General features: G+C 33.6%; 2 protein-coding genes across 16 annotated transcripts; one reads left to right on the forward strand and one right to left on the reverse strand.

Moving 5' to 3' along the window:
- Nucleotides 1-3069: 3069 nt before the first annotated feature.
- LOC108461763 (cyclic nucleotide-gated ion channel 1-like) lies at nt 3070-6439 on the reverse strand. 15 transcript variants are annotated; one of them, XR_008269596.1, is made up of 6 exons: nt 6044-6433; nt 5259-5374; nt 4620-4856; nt 4171-4548; nt 3739-3906; nt 3070-3548 (listed from the first exon to the last, which is right to left on the reverse strand). XR_008269596.1 is itself a non-coding variant. In XM_017761703.2 (3 exons), exons 2-3 carry the CDS (start codon nt 5285-5287, stop codon nt 4382-4384), a joined length of 504 nt encoding a protein of 167 aa, XP_017617192.1. In that variant the 5' UTR covers nt 5288-5374; nt 6044-6193; the 3' UTR covers nt 3978-4381. The 15 variants fall into 15 exon arrangements, 1 of the variants encoding a protein (XP_017617192.1); XR_008269587.1 differs by having other exon boundaries at nt 4171-4235; nt 4303-4856; nt 6044-6430; XR_008269584.1 differs by having other exon boundaries at nt 3845-3906; nt 4171-4235; nt 4303-4856; nt 6044-6427.
- An 8745-nt stretch (nt 6440-15184) lies between these two features.
- LOC108466134 (CAAX prenyl protease 1 homolog) lies at nt 15185-16592 on the forward strand. Its single transcript, XM_017766495.2, has 7 exons — nt 15185-15357; nt 15475-15559; nt 15642-15737; nt 15837-15902; nt 16030-16128; nt 16310-16422; nt 16526-16592. Exons 1-7 carry the CDS (start codon nt 15215-15217, stop codon nt 16590-16592), a joined length of 669 nt encoding a protein of 222 aa, XP_017621984.2. The 5' UTR covers nt 15185-15214.
- The last annotated feature ends 401 nt before the right edge of the window (nt 16593-16993 follow it).

Here is a 16993-nt window from a genome sequence, read left to right on the forward strand (position 1 = left end):
TAATTATAACAATGCATTACCTCGGTACCAAAATAGTAGGAAATGGACCTAATCGTCAAATACTTTATTTTTCCCCCGATCTAGGTCCGAACCTCGTTTCTCTTGATCTATAATAGTAAATTTAACTCATTTTTTAATCACATTACTCAATTCAGCCCAAAACTTACATTATGGAAAAATTACATTTTCCCTCTAAACTTTGACATATTTACATTTTAGTCCCTAGGCTCGTAAAAAGAAATCTATTCAATTTCATCAAGACCCAAGCCTAGCCGAAACTCTTTCATGCTCATAACATCTCACATTTTCCATTTAATTACACTTTTATACCCAGTTTGAAATCTTTTTACAAATAGGTCCTTTTGGCATTTTCATCAAAAATCACCTAGCAAAAGTTGTTTATCTAACATTAAACTTACTTAATCTACCATTAGACATCAAAATTCACAAATATCTAACATGGTTCAAACCCTAAACCTCAATCATCTCTCAAATTAATGGTAGAAATAGATTAGATTAGGTTACAAGGATCTCAAAAACATAAAAATTATTAAAAACGGCTCTAGAACGAACTTACAATCGAGCTTGAAAAGTGGAAAAACCCTAGTTATGTCCTCCTTGCAAAATTGGCCAAGCATGAAGAAGATGGACTAAATTTTGGCTTGGTTTTTGGTTTTTAATTCATTTAATTACCAAATGACCAAAATGCCCTTTTCTCAAAACACTAAAATTCTCTTACCTCAAGTTTATTTTTGTCCATATTAAAGTAAAATTGTCTAATTACCATCTAAGGGCCTTCAATTTACAATTTCATAACAATTAGACACCTCTAGCATGTAGAACTCAACTTTTGTACTTTTTACAATTTAGTCCTTTTTGTTAAATTGTGTGCTCAAACGTCAAAATTTTCGAACGAAATTTTCATGAAATCATTCTGTAAAATTGTAGACCATGAAAATGTAATAAAAATACGTTTTACTATGTTGAATTCGTGGTCCCAAAACCACTGTTCCGACTAGGCCCAGAATCGGGCTGTTACACAAATAGTCCTCAATTGCATTCAAATATTGGGAATTATTTTGACGAGGTTTGGTGTGATATAGTTCCCATGCATGTCACCCATTTTCTTCTTGGAAGACATGGCAATATGATTGTTTTGTGGTACACCATGGCAAATTGAACCGTTATTCCCTTGTATTTAAAGGAGAAAAATACACTTCAGCCCATTTGGAGCCCATGTGTGTACAATGGCCAACTGAAAATGATGAAATTTTGTGAAGAGGTTAAGAGGAAAGAAAAAATTGAAAAGATGGAGAAAAGAGACCTTGAGTGATAAAAGTCTAAGTGATGGTCTACTTTTGGTGAGTGGAAATCCATTTGAGGCAAAATTGAAAGATCACAAGTGGGAAAAGAATATGAAAAGCAAGAAAATATCCATGCAAAAGTGAGGAATGATTATGTTCTAACTAACCATAACTCGAATTTGTTTAGTGATGTTTCTTTGTTACAAGATTTCAAAGATCCATTAATGGACTTCCAATTACATTACTCTACCATCGATAGACAATTTTACTTGTGGAAGAGAGATAAGTTGAACATTGATAATTCTCCACAAGTTCTAAAAGGTAAGAAAGATAATGAAACATTAAAATTGAATTAAGAAGGCATACTTTGTATGTCTTTGATAAGTATGCTATTGATTTTAAATTTTCTTATGACACGTTTTCTCATTGGTCAAGTTTCAATAAACCTTTGTAAGTTTCAATTAATTTTATGGGTTTATCTAGATTTGTAAAGGTTAAAAATAGTAATTTTGTTGCATTAAATAGGTTTATTAAAGCATTTTATACATTTTTTCTCTTGCAAACAAAATTTTATATATTGATCTTTAACGATGATTTTTTACATAATCTTAACCTTATTGATTTTTATAATTATGTGAAATTCTTGACTCACCATTGGAAATTCTTATGGATGACCATGCATATTCAAAGAAAGTTATAGGTTTTTTTTTTTACTCGAACACTCATGTGCTTAACATTTCTTTTTTTAGTGTTGATACCTTGTTTTTAAAGGAAACGTCCATGATAAAAGCTAATTTGAAGGATCGAAATAATGTCTTTGATCCTAGAGATAGTTTTGTCGTCCAAGAAAAATTAGGTAAGTATTTTTTTTCATTTTATTATTATTAATTCTAATCCCTTTTCTTTTTATGCAGCTAAAGATTCAGGGACGAATCTTCTTGAGCAAGGGGGAATGGTGCAAGTCTCAAGGTCCAATTCAGACCCACGAATGTAATAGGCTTACACTACCTCAAGGCCTAATAATTAGATCAAATGCCAATCAAATCAAACCAAGATTTGATCAAAGAAAATATGTAAGGATGAATCTTTTTGAGGAAATGAAGGATGATACATGCATGAAATAGGTGAAATTTATTAAATTCCATTCACCAAAGCTGTCAGTTTTTCAGTTTGGGATATTAGCAGAATTGTGACAACTTTTTGGATGGGATCTAGGCTTTCCTTCATTAATATGTCTTCATGGAGTTTGAAGATCTATCTATTATCTTTGAAACGCACTTTGAATCACTCAATTTTGAGTTCGGGAGCATAAGTTATGATCGTTTCAGTGAAGACTGCATAAGAAGAATTTCTAGACGAGATTATGACGGGAATTACAAGTTTCGGGCTTTTAATTCAAGTTTAAATCATATTGGGTTCATCTTTTAGGCTTAATTTTTATTATGTATGAGCACAATATTGTATTTGTAACACCTCTTACCCGTGTTCGACGCCGGAACAGGGTACGACAATAATTGGATGTAACTTATCCTAAAAATTATAAATATAAATACAAATAAGTAGTTGAAAGAGAAATGGAAGTGGTGGAGAAAAGTGGAAAGTGAGTGGACTGATAAAAATTGGTAGTTGAAAGAGAAAGGAAAGTGCTTGAGAGGCAGGTGATATGAAAAATTATATTTACGTTGTATTTTAATATTATTAACTGTCTAAAGTAAGTTTTTTTTTTTTTTTTGAATTTACCCAAAATAACAAAATTGGACTGGAATAGGAGAAATGGGAGTTTTTGGATGAGATTTTAAAATAGCAAAAACGAAAGACATCAGAAATTTTACGAGTCTATGGAAAGTCTAAACCAACTTACAGCCCTTTGGTAAAATCTATGAATCAACCAAAAGGGTGACACTTTCCACCATTTTTTGGTTTTATTGAATCCATTGGTCGGAGGGGGGAAAGTCGTTGCAGTGGCAGCCAGGAGCCTTGTTGTTTCAGCTGGGGGTCATCCCTTCTATTTACAAGCAGGTAAAGGGTTTTCTATATCCAAACCCAAGGGCTACAAAATCTGTCCTCGAGCTGCTTTGGTCGAAGCTACACCCAGAGTCAACGGTTCGCCATCGTCCACCTCTATACAGGTTTTAGCAACTGACCGAGCCGAGGAACTAAAGGCGGAGGCTCGAGCCTTGGCTCATGCTGCCGATGCCTCCGTTTACAGCCCCCAATTGCTTGCCAAAAAGTATGGGTCTCGTCCTGTCAAGGTGATAATATACTTGTCATTTTCATCATAAATTCGTTATAAATGAATGGAATTTAGTAGGTTTTTTTTTTGTTAATGAGGAATGGAAATTGCAATGATTTAGGCAGTGAAAAGGACTTTGGAAATCTTGGTAGCACTGGGTACTTTTGCTTTGAAACTGTTTTTGGACCAAAAGAATGAAACCTTAGATCAAAACAAGAGGAAACGAGCAGCTGAATTGAGGACTATCTTCACCAGACTAGGCCCTACTTTCATAAAATTGGGTCAGGGTTTATCCACCAGACCTGACCTTTGCCCTCCGGAGTATCTCGAGGAGCTGGCTCAGCTGCAGGTATTCCTGTATTTTATGGCCTAGTACAGCAGTCAGGACTACATGCATTAGTAGATGAAAAAAAAGTTTCTATAACAATGGACTGTGAGTCTGTGATGAAACAACATATTTCCATTGCAGATGCAAAAACATAGCTAGTTACAGCAATTAAACTCATCCTTTGGACAACCTGATAACTAGCCCTTGGTATGACAGATTATAGAACGGTTCAACAACTCAGGGTTCTATGGAATTTCTTAGTACTATTCACAATTCAAAGTGCATAACGAGAAGTTCATGCTCACCCTATAAATCAAAAAGATTCATCCACACATTTCATTTAACTTTTAAGGCCTAAAGAGAGTATGACCTGCGACACATAAACCAGTTAAACCCAAAAGGAAGAACATTTTCATGTGCCTGTAATGTTTTCTTACCTGTGGAAGGGGAAGAACTGCTAGAACGTCGATTACAAAGTATGATTTCAGATACCTCTTTGCTATTGCCAATAAATCTTCAACTAAAACGCCTCTTCCATACACGAGAAGAAGGCGCAATGAACCCAGTACGAAATTGAAAAATAATATGGATTATATAAAAGATATCTGTGAATGAGCGCAGCACACTGGCTGTGATCTCCATCTTTTCGTCCAAAACAAGGCACTTCTTATCATCATTTATCACTGGGACATAAAAGAATAAAGGATCAATTGAGACTGCTATGATACAAGATAATAAAAATATCTTGTTCCACCTTTGAAGAAACGGCCCCTGTGGATCAAGAACTTTCTTACTAGACCCAAACCCACGGTTAAAAGAACAAGATTTAAATGATCTTCTAATCCCTTTAAACCTTTCAGAACCAGATTCAACCCCTCTTTGTAACTTTTCTGAAAAGGAATTTATTGTGAATCTAATTTTCCCCGAATTTATCCAATTATTATCAGAAAAACGTCCTTCAGTGCTTCGCCCTGAATTCCAGTCCTGGAACCTGGAAGACATCATGTACGCGAAGTAATCAGTCATTTCATGTTCTGGAAAAAAAGAAAGAAAAGGAGCTGAAAGTAGTAAGAGAAAATCAACCCCTTGACTAATTGCACAATATAATTGCTGTCATGTGAGAAATGAGGCATCAATAGTTACTAGGATTTCGGATATTAGAAAACACAGGATGCTGAATTTTGAAGGCGGTGTCAATGACAGTAACTACAGCCAATGAGAATTAATGATAGTATCATCGGGTAATGCAAAGGGTTGACGGCAACCTCACTTGCAAAATAGCATATCTAGTATTATCTTAATGGCTTCCAGAATCAAGCACAGAATCCACTAAGAATACATATCATCATTCCCCATAACAAAATCAAAGGACGAAGTCTAAGAACGCACTAACCTCACAAGCTTTTCTGGTGGATAATTCATAACTATAGCTTCCTGAATGATACCACCGGGCCACCGCTAAAAGAAGAATGATCAGCTCTGAAATCTTATTACCGCACAGCACGGATCCTGAAAAGGGAAGAAATTAAATGAAACACCGAGTTAGAACATTCAAATCTCAATTGCATGCCAGACATACATAGTTAGAAACAAGGTCAGCGGCGAAAGAATATACTAAGGCACAAACATTGAAGATGTCAAAATCACAGACATCAAAGACAACTGGAAAACAAGACATCAAATTAGTTATAGCCAATCACTTAAAAAACTGAAAAAAAAAAAAAAGAAATTAGTTAACTACTCTCCCTTCACATGAGGAATTACTAGAACATAACCTCGTTAATCGTTGTACAATCATAATAATTAGTGCCAAAATAAAAAGGATAAAGTCAAATATGGCGTTTATAATAAAGTTGCAGACGAGCCACTAACTCAAATGACTAAAAACCAAAAATATCTGAATAATTCGATATCGTACTTTGACACTAATATAGGAAATGACAAGTAATTACATGATTATTAGAGTAGAAAAAAATGAATAAATAAATAAAGAAGACGGTAAAAAGCAAGCAACTTTATTGAAAAATCAGTTATCGAAGCATTTAATCCTGTTTGCGAAAATAAGGAGCACTAAATTGTCAGGAACATTTAATTTAAAAAATTCCTCTATAAAAGCAGATTAAACTACAAAACAAATTTATTAAAAGAGTATAGAAGAGGAGGAGAAAGGAAACATACAAGGATTAAGAAGGAAATCTGAGCGTGATAGAAAAAAATTATTGTTATTGAAACTAAAAGTTGCTTCTTTACCTTCTTCTTCAAAGAGGAAAAAAGGGTAGGGAAGTGGAAGAAATTTCCTGGAAATGTCTAGGTAGGGTAGGGTCTTATATTTATTTATAAAATATAAAATTACAAAAATAAAGACACGAAGGACTTAAAGAAAGTGGTGTTTCGGAAGAAAGAAATTGTTGTGAATTGGAGTGGGTCCCAGTGGGGATACTATTCACTCTTTTGTTGGTGAACTCTCAGTCAGTCAGTCAGTCCGGTTCGCTATTCTCCACTTTCATTTTTCCGATGCGAGAGTTTCACTCACTCTACCGTTCAACTCATCAGATGATTCTGACAGGTGTTCCCCTGCTCAAAATTGCGATTACTCCCTGTAATTCCGCTAATTTTGATATTTAATTTTTATATTTTAAATGTTTAAAATTTAAATTCTCTTCTTTTTTATTTTAAAAAATTAAAATTTTAGTTCAAACCTATTAAGTCTTGTTAATGAAGGCTAAAGCCCTGAGGTTTAGGCAGGGGACTCTCCCCATGCTCTTCAACTAGGTTTATTTTTTATTTTGATATCTAAATTTCTTTTATTTTAAATTAATATTTAAATTATTATTTAATTATTGGGTTCAACTTTTTTATTATAGTATTAAAAACAATCAACTAATCAGAATGTGTCATGTGATATATTTAATCAATAGCAATATGTCATATAACAATTAACTTAATTTAAAATTAAAATATTAAATTTAAATTTAGAAAAAATCTTTTAACTGTGACTCACTATTCGACGGTTGATTGGCGTTGATCCCCATTGATTGATGTTGACTATCATTGACCATCCACATATCATTATTAGAATGTGCCATATATCTTTTTTTGTTTTTTTAATATTATATATAGTCTATTTATTAAAAACTAAAAAACATATATAATATATAACAATTCAAAAAAATTAAAATTTTCAAAATAATTATAAAACTCTAAAAGTCAAAATAATTTTATAAAAATTTAAAAAGTATTTAACTTTAAAAAGAGAACTTAAATTTTCAGATATATATTCTAGAAAAAACTTAAATTGTTTTGAATTTAGATATATTATTTTGAATTCTTAGAATTTACAATTTTTGAAAAACTAAAACTTATGTCAAGTTTTCTAGAATATAATTTTGAAAATTCATGGTCTTTTTGTAATTTTTAAAATTTAAATAATTTTTATATTATTTTGAATTTTTGAAATTTATATTTATATATTTTAGAATTTTATAAATTTTAAGTCTTTTTAATTTTGTTTGCCTCATGTTACATTTTAGTCACTTATGTTTGAAATGTTACATTTTAGTCACTTATGTTATTATTTTGTTACGAAGTGATCACTCTTCCGTTAAGTTCTGTTATCTCCCTAACGGTAATCCTACGTGGCAGTCCAACTAGATATTAAGTGCCAACTTGGATTTCCAAATGGGATGAAAATAGATTTTTAATTAAATAAATTTAATTAATTAAAAAATTTAAACCCAAAATCTTAGTAGAAAAAATCGTTCATCTCCTCTATTTTTTTTTAGCTTTCTTTTTCATTAGACTAAAAAAATCTATTATCATCAGAATTTTTTACATGTACAAAAACAAAAGAGGATTCAATGGAGGTTCCAAGTATGTATTCTTTACCAATAAATTTATGTTCTAAGACTTAAAATCAAGTGGCTTGTTTGTTCAATCCGATTTTTGTTTGTTTGTTTGTTTGTTCTAAGACAAATTTATGTCTTCTTCATGTTCTTGAATAATTGGTTTCTCAATCCGATTTTTTTTATCTGAACCGGCTTGTTTGTTCACAATCCCTTTGTAGGGATTCCATGTAACACCCCTTACTCGTGTTTGAAGCCAAAACAGGGTACGAGGCATTACCGGACTTAATCACTAATCATCGTATAAAAACCGATTCATAATTTCACTCTAATTTAAAACTTTTTCAAACACATTCAAGTTGTCCCTTAAAAAGAGCTTACAAGGCCCATATCATGCTTTAATTCAACCACACACATAGGCAAGCATGCACATTCATAAATTGTATCATTTAATTAATAACATAATCAAGACTATCTACATTAAATGACTTTATACAATAGAGACCTTCAAATAACATAGGTCAGTATTTTAAACCAATTCCTAGCAACTTAATAACAATTAAACGAGTCTCCATACATGCCAAAGACTTAAAATACTTTAAAACATTTATATATCGATCAATAGTTTGATAGTGTGATTTAACCTCCGGCGATCTCCAACTCGATCTAACATCTGCGACACTATAGGAAAAAGGAAAAGAAGGGAGTAAGCATTATAGCTTAGTAAGTAAGTATGTAAATATTAATAAACAATACATTATCATACTTTAAACAAAGTCACAATATGTTCCCGGAATATTACCATCACAAACACACATACTTTCACTATTACATTACAATCATAAACAGGTTCAAAATAAGCTGTCTAGCAGAGTTCTAGCAACTAAATTATTTATTTCTGAAGCTACAGAACTCCAAATTACAAACCGTTAATTTTTATTGAAACTATATTCACATATATTCTTACCATAAAATTTTCAAAATTTTTGATCCAGCCAATTAGTACAGTTTATTCATTGAAGTTACCCTTGTTTCACTATTCAACTGTTCTGACCACTCTTCACTACGAATCAATTTCTCCTCATACAGAATTCAAAGGATGTTATCGTTTATTTTATTTGAAACTAGACTCATTAAGGATTTCAAGAATATAAATTATATCCCCTAATTATTTTTTTATAATTTTTAATGATTTTTCCAAGTCAGAATAGGGGATCACGTAGTCATTCTGAACCAATCTCTCAAAAACTTAAATATCTCATAATATAGAATTCCTTTTGTAACACCCCAATCCTGTGACCGTTACCGGAAATCGAATACGAGGTGTTACTGAGCTTACTTCATTTATTTCCCCCTATTTATTTTTTTTTTTTGTTCCGTGCAAGTCGCTAATCATGTCGTCTTGTGAATGGCATATGCTCTAGCAGGAGTACGGGTCTCGGATTGAACAGCCGTATCAGAAGCCCCTCTCTGATTACCACCCCTACCTCCTGAAATTCTCGGTGATCTACCTCTAGCTGTCACTCCACTAGGTCTTGCACCTTGCATCTTATTCTTCTCATCAAGCTCCGTGCAATCTCTAATGAAGTGGTCCTTCGAACCGCATCCGTAACAGGCCCTGTTAGTAGACTTACCCTAACATTCACCTAGGTGTCGTCTTCCACATTGGGGGCATTCAGGTTTCTCTTGACGATTATTGCCCACACTAGCTACCGAAGTAGCGCGGGAGTCCGTCGATGGTCGTGCTCTGATGGAAATTCCCACCGTCATCCTCGATTTATTAGTGTCCTCCCTAAACTTCTTTACAGCCGAGAATGGAGCTTTACCCGTCGATCTTTTACGATAGTCTCTAGCTTCAAATTTAGCCTTCTTCTTCTCCTTTCCAAGTTCTTCCGCCTTGCAGGCTCGTTCAACTAGTGTTACGAATTCTTTTATCTCCAAAATACCCACACATAGCAACCTCATCAGCCACACACTCCCAAGCATACCGACTGAGTCTTACGAACTCATGTTCGTATTCAGATACTGTCATACGGCCTTGCTTGAGTTCCAAGAATTCCTTACGTTTCTGATCGATGAACCGTTGACTAATATACTTCTTTCGAAATTCCGTTTGAAAGAAATCCCAAGTAACTCGTTCGTTTGGGACTATGGAAATCAAGGTCCTCCACCAATAGTAGGCTGAGTCCCGCAACAAGGATATAGCACACTTTAGACATTCATCGGTGTGCATGATAGTTCATCAAACACCGAATGGTGTTATCAAGCCGTAACTTCGGCCCTTTCGGCATCATCAAGAACTATGGCCTGAACTCCTCAGCCCGCTTCCTAATCAAGTCTACGGTGGCTTACTCAACCTCACAGGATCGATGGCACGCGGCATTACGGGCTCTTGGGGTGGATTATTCAAATTCGAAATTGTTGGACAGCCGGATTGGTTCAGGCATATTATGCGACCCACTCATTCATCATGGTAAAGAAGGCTTGTTTAGCCCCTCACCTTGATTATTCGCAGATGACCGAGGTTCAACAGTGGCGTCCCTTGTGCAGGAGCAGCCGCTACACTTTCAACGTCATCCGCCAAGGTTCTCTCTACACCGGGATCCATTTACTAATCAAAACAAAAATTTTGACCGTCAGAAGTCATCACACATTTAAACATTAACATTAAGGCATGTATAGCTAGACTCATACGTGCTATGGTAGTCCTAGAACCAACTAAACCATAGCTCTGATACCAATCAAATGTAACACCCCAATCCTGTGACGGTTACCGGAAATCGAATACGAGGTGTTACTGAGCTTACTTCATTTATTTCCCCCTATTTATTATTTTTTTTTGTTCCAGGCAAGCTGGCTAACTGTATCATAGTCGCTTTAAAAATCATATCTTGAGTCCTGGAACTCAAAATCCAATTTCGTAGATTTTCTTCGAAACTAGACTCATATATCTATATAGGGGAATTTTTTTAGAATTTTTGGTTGGGCCAATTAGTACAGTTTATTCATTAAAGTCTCCCCTGTTTCAAGGTTCCACTACACTGACCTCTGTACCTTACGATTTAAATATCTCCCTGTAAAGGGCTTCAATGCCTATGCCGTTTGTCTCTAATGAAACTAGACTCGATAATGAATCTGTACATATAAGGCACGACCTCTAATTATCTCAATAAAATTTACGGTAAATTTTCTAAGTCGAAACAGGGGATCCAGAAATCGCTCTGGCCCTGTTTCACGAGAATTTAATTATCTCCTAACATACAGCTCATATGGTAGTTTGGTTTCTTCCATATGGAAATAGACTCGTCAGGCTTCGATTACATAATTTATTCATTATTTAATTCTATTTCTACTATTTTTAGTGATTTTTCAATCTCACATCACTGCTGCTGTCAGTACCTGTTACTAAAGCAAACTATGCCTATTTCATGATATTATTTTTTTTTCCTTGATCTCCCTAATAATTCATCATACATATTACAACTTATGACCATGACTAGCCATGCCAAAGGTTAATCATCACCGAGCATCTCCCTACTATACTATTACCAAATCATGAATTTAACACCGAAAATAAATCAGCCATGACATATGGCATAATAATCGAGTAGGCCTCAACCAATACTCAACCAAAACCGAATTACCAAGACTTGTGTCCAAACATCATAGAGCCAAATCCAACCGAACATTATGCCATTTTCGCATGGCTAAAGTTTACATACCAAATTTCATCTCATGAACACTTAATCAAATTTTCCTAATCTAGCATATATTTTCACATCTATTTGTGACATCATGTAAATTCACATATAACTACATTTCTTAAGTTCTACATCTTAATGCCCATTATAGCCACTCCCATGGTCTAAATCTAAAAATCGACAACATCCCCTTTCAACTATGTTAGCCGAATACTCATCCTCTTCTTAGTCCTAAATTCGGCACCTCTAACACCATGACTTAACAACTTCAACTTTCATGCTAACATAACAAGCAACTTAACACATCCATGTAACTAACATGTTAATAGCATCAAGGTATCAACTAAAATTTTAAGCTTCTTTGTCAAATCCCAACTCTCCAACAACCCCAAATCCAACCATGGGATAGATGGAATTCAAACTAACAACCAAAAGTATACATGAATTTAAAGGAATAACTTCAACATACCTCAACCTAGATGCAATTATGGCGAATTTCTCCAAAGCTTTTCTCTCCTTCTTTTACTTGGTTTTTCGGCTAAATGGGTAGCAAGGATGAACACACACTTTTTTTGTTCATTTTCTTATTATTAATCTTTATTTCTTCTCTATTTTAATTACTCACCAATATTAAATAATAAATAACATAACCTTGGAAGAATGAAGCCATGCTTGGCCACCACTCAACATAGTTTGGGGCATTTTGACATGCAAACCCAAATTTTCATATTTCAATACTATTTGGTCCTTACTTATTTACCTATCAAATTTTCTAAGTCCCTCAACTAAATCCTTTCAAGCAAGATTCACATTCCTAAGATAAAAATTAAAACATCAAATTTTTATACAAGTACTACCACACATATAAGGTATGCAAATAAAATTTTAACTAAATTTTATGACTCGGTTTTGTGGTCCCGAAACCACATTCCGACTAGGGTCAATTTAGGGCTGTTACACCTTTGCTTGCTCTGTTTCTGTTATATGAAAATAGACTCATTAAGATCTAATTTCATATCTCATTTAGTCTCTGATTCAATTTCTACTATTTTTGGTAAATTTTTAGATTCACATCACTGCAACTATCCAGAACAGTTTTATTGTCAATTTTGATCTTTCACACTTCAATAGTATTCATCACTTTCCCATAACAATCTTTCCAATTTCCAATCACATATCGAGCATATTGATCATAAGTTACACACGTATATACTTACACTTATCATCACAAAGTCATACACAATTTCATTTAATCAATTTCCCAGTTATGCTTCGGAATAATAATAGATACGCGATGGTATCGCACACAGCCCACCTTTAAAATAGAAGCTCTCTTTTACACATAGTGGCCTTCACTTAGCACCACTCATGTGACCTAGCTCGATTGTACACATAATTTTGGCTCTCTTGTACACATGGTGAAATCTTAGTACCACCCATGTGACCTAGCCAGTTTATCTCGTAGCTCTCTTGTCTACATGGTGTCCTTCACCTGGAACCACGCATGCGACCTAGCTACATATATCCCGTAGCTCTCTTGTCTACATGATGTACACATAGTATCACCCATGCAACCTAGCTACATCATAATGTCTCGTAGCTCTCTTGTACACATGATGTGCACTCAGCACCATACATGTGACCTAGCTACATACCATCTGTATCACCTAATCTTTCCGAAGGTTCAACCGTGATTTCTCTCTCTTTCTAATACTTGATTCCATACTTCCAATAGTCAATTATGATTCAAAAATCAGCTACAATACATAAAATATGCTGAAATACAAAAACATAATAAAGATAATGTACTATTTATATACAAACTTACATACTTTCTCATTTCCATGTCGAATTAATATTGAACATTTAAATCATCATAATTATACTTACTTTCAACACCTCGGAAATCATAGTAAATATATCAATTTTACATTGAAACATGCATAAATTAATTCTTATTATACATATGAACTTACCTCGATACTAAAAGGGCCATTTTACCAACTTTCCCGATTTTCAATTTTTCTCCCATTCTAGATTCAAATCTCATTTTCCAGGATCTAAAACATCATATTTTACTTATTTAATTAATGTACTATTCAAAACAGTCCTTAACTCAAACTTTTGCAAAATTACAATTTTGCCCCTAAACTTTTGCATATTTACACTTTTACCCCTAGGCTCGGGAATTAAACTTCATCCCTTATTATTTGTTTTATGACATGCTGATCATTTTTCCCTTCTATAGCAACAGCAAATTCTCACTCTAACACATAGTTATGAACAATAATAACTTTTACCGATTAAGCCGTTTTACTCATTTTTGCTTAAAACCGCTTAGCAAAAGTTGTTTAACATAATTTCAGCCTTCATATTATACCATAAAGCATCAAAATAAACACATTTCACCTATGGATATTTTTCCAAATATGAACCCTAGCTTAAATTATTGCTAGAATAAGCTTAATCAAGTTACCGGGATTCCAAAATCATAAAGAACTTGAAAAACGGGGCTAGAATGGACTTACTATTGAGATTGGAAAGCTTGAAAACCCTATCCATGGCTTCCCCCATGCTAATTTCGGCCTCCATGAAAATGATGAGTCAATTTTGGCTTTATTTTCCCTTTTTATTTCTTTTAATTACCAAATGACTAAAATGTCCTTAAGGCCTTTCTTTAAAATTTTGTCCTATTCATGCCCATTTTTGTCCAAACAAAATATAATGGTCTAATTACCATTCAAGTACTTATGAATTAGAACACATATTTTGCAACTTTTACAATTAAGTCCTAAAAGTCTAATTAAGCACTTTATCAATAAAATTACTTAACGATATTTTTACACAATATTTTAATCAATAAATAAACCTTAAAACTTAATCGGAATAAATTTTTTGACTTTGAATTCGTGGTTCTAAAACCATCGTTCCGTTAAGGCCCTAAATCGGGCTGTTACAACAACTTCTGCAAATAAGCCCTAATAGGCAAATTATACATGCAATCTATAAAATGTCTTATCAATACTCTAACACATGCATCTAATCACTCGATAAATCGTAAAAATTAATCGAAATAAACTTTTCTATCTTATATTTGTGGTTTCACAACCACTATTCCATTTAGGCCCTATTTCAAGATGTTACATTCCATATTTTTCAAGTGTCCTGTTTAGTGATTGTCGGAAGAGGATGGGGGTTGATCTACTAATTAAGTAGCTTACAAGTTGTAGGAAATTTGGAAATCATGATAATGAAAATTTTCACTCGAAAGTACCAAAACATGTACTTGCATTTATGCCACGTTGAGGCGTTTTATGTTTTGTGTTTTTGCCCATGTGGGTACTTTTAGAGATGATCGAAGGAGTATGTTTCATCATGCTTAAATGGTTTGTATCTAGTTCTTTGGGGTTTATCTTCCTGTTGGTTGCTAAAAAAACACTGGGAACATAAGTAAAAGGATAATTCCAAATATTTAGATAGTCCTTGTTGCTGTAAACTATTGATTGAACTGAATGTACCTTATTGGTTTTGAGGGTCCAATGATTTGTAAGATAATTTTAGCCTGTTTATAGGTTTTATCTTTTGCATTTCAACCTCTTTGGCTTTTAGGTTTTTTTTTCTACTTATTAAGGAATGTGTTGTGCCAAAGTACATGACACAGGTTGTGGGACTTGTTAATCACTCGGTTACTTATGTTCTTAAAGAAGTTTTTTTTCATTCTTGTACTAATTTGATGGTTATTTATGAGTTTGTAAGTGCTCTATTCTTTTTCTCTCCCAACTTACCTTCTGTTAATTACATGTTTTATGATATTAATGTACTTATTTGAAACTTATTTGGACTTACGGCAACATGCTGCTCTCAAATTGACAACTCTTCCAAAAACATTGGAAGGAGTAATCAGCCAAAAGAAATTTGAAAAGTTTCGAGCCTATAGTCTTTATAAGAGGTTGGTTTGTTGTTTCTATTGATCATTTACTAGATTACATTGTTACATTAGGGAATAATCAAGCTTCCTTTTAACTTGATTTGATATAGTCCTTGATGCATCTCTCTTATTTCGCAGCCACTTCCATTTTGTTCATGAGTTTGTGACGATCTTGATAGATTCTGCAATTTTGTTCTTTGGCAAATTGCCTTGGTTTTGGAATGTGAGTTGTTTTCTGTTTAATAAATGGATCATCCTTTTTGTTGATTGTCACTATCTTGTAAATTAATTGTTATTTATTGCAGAAATCAGGAATTTTCTTGCCTTTACTTGGTCTAAATGAAAAGAATGAAATATTGCACACCCTTTCATTTTTGGCTAGTGTTATGATATGGCCACAAGCTAGTTCATGATCTTTTCTTTGTCTTCTGCATCCCTTAATACAATTGTCATTTTGTGTAAGTTATCACAGACCATTTATTTGTGGTTTTATATTGCAGATCACTGGCCTACCCTTTTCTGTTTATTCAACTTTTGTAATCGAGGCCCGCCATGGTTTCAATAAAGTTCGTATTCTTAATCGCTAAATCTCTTTCTTGTTTCTTTATTTATTGCTATTTTTGGAACTTCTTTTTTAATTTTAAGATCACACTTATCTTGTTGTTCCTAATTATTTTCTCATATGTTTGGCAGCAAACAATATGGTTATTCTTTAAGGACCTTATCAAAGGAATATGTCTTGCTATTATACTTGGTCCACCCATTGTTTCTGCTAGTATTGTCATAGTACAGGTAAAACTGTGTACATTTCTAGCATTTGGTCTCTCTGGTCAAATAGTACCGGTCCATTCTATTATAATCAGACAATTGTTAGCTTAACAACGAGATTTTATGGTCTTAATTACTCTCTAGTCTTTTTGCTATTATTGTTATCCTTCTCTGACTATGGTGAATCTTTATTTTGTGATTACAGAGTGGAGGTCCTTATCTGGCTATCTATCTTTGGGCATTTATGTTTGTACTTTCTCTTGTAATGATGATAATTTACCCTGTTCTGATAGCTCCACTTTTTAATAAGTTCACCCCTATGAGTATTTCTTAACCATTGTGTCATAGTTTCATTCAACCTTCCTCGTTTCCCCTAAGTCTAATTACGTTTGTTTTGCCTTGGATGGCACTGTGGGAAATAGCTTCCTGAAGGAGAGCTCAGATTTAAGATTGAGAATTTACGTTTGTTGATGATCAAGTTGCTGTAGTCCCACCTACAAATACTTTTTATGCTTATGCATTGTCGATCCACTCCTACTAAGAGATGATTAGAAGAAGCTAACAAGGTTGAAGAGGACGAGGAAGAAATCATAGGTGTAAATAAAATATGAAACAGACATGTAAATTTGAAATTAATTACCAAATAATATGAGCAATTTCATGCTAGAAAAATCAGAATCTTTTGTCTCGTAGTTAACAATTATTTTCACTTAATTGGCATTGTAAAAACGAGAGAAAGAAATAAACAGGCACTGCATTACTTTGATCCTGTATTTATATATATTTTTTACTTCAATTGGTTGTTTATTTGGTCTACAAAATGAAAGTAATCAATTTTAATTTCACATGTGGTTGTCCTTACCATGAATACCACACTTATAGTTTATGA

Source organism: Gossypium arboreum, chromosome 8, assembly GCF_025698485.1.
Source record: "Gossypium arboreum isolate Shixiya-1 chromosome 8, ASM2569848v2, whole genome shotgun sequence".
Lineage (NCBI taxonomy): Eukaryota > Viridiplantae > Streptophyta > Magnoliopsida > Malvales > Malvaceae > Gossypium > Gossypium arboreum.

What these genes read in the sequence shown, in the direction of transcription:
- LOC108461763 (XM_017761703.2), bottom strand. Translation starts at nt 5,287, where the DNA reads ATGAATTATCCACCAGAAAAGCTTGTGAG. An exon ending in CCACCAGAAAAGCTTGTGAG is followed by an intron (nt 4,857 to 5,258) that starts GTTAGTGCGTTC and finishes GATGTCTTCCAG; the next exon opens with GTTCCAGGACTGGAATTCAG.
- LOC108466134 (XM_017766495.2), top strand. Translation starts at nt 15,215, where the DNA reads ATGATATTAATGTACTTATTTGAAACTTATTTGGACTTACGGCAACAT. An exon ending in AATTGCCTTGGTTTTGGAAT is followed by an intron (nt 15,560 to 15,641) that starts GTGAGTTGTTTT and finishes TATTTATTGCAG; the next exon opens with AAATCAGGAATTTTCTTGCC. An exon ending in CCCGCCATGGTTTCAATAAA is followed by an intron (nt 15,903 to 16,029) that starts GTTCGTATTCTT and finishes TATGTTTGGCAG; the next exon opens with CAAACAATATGGTTATTCTT.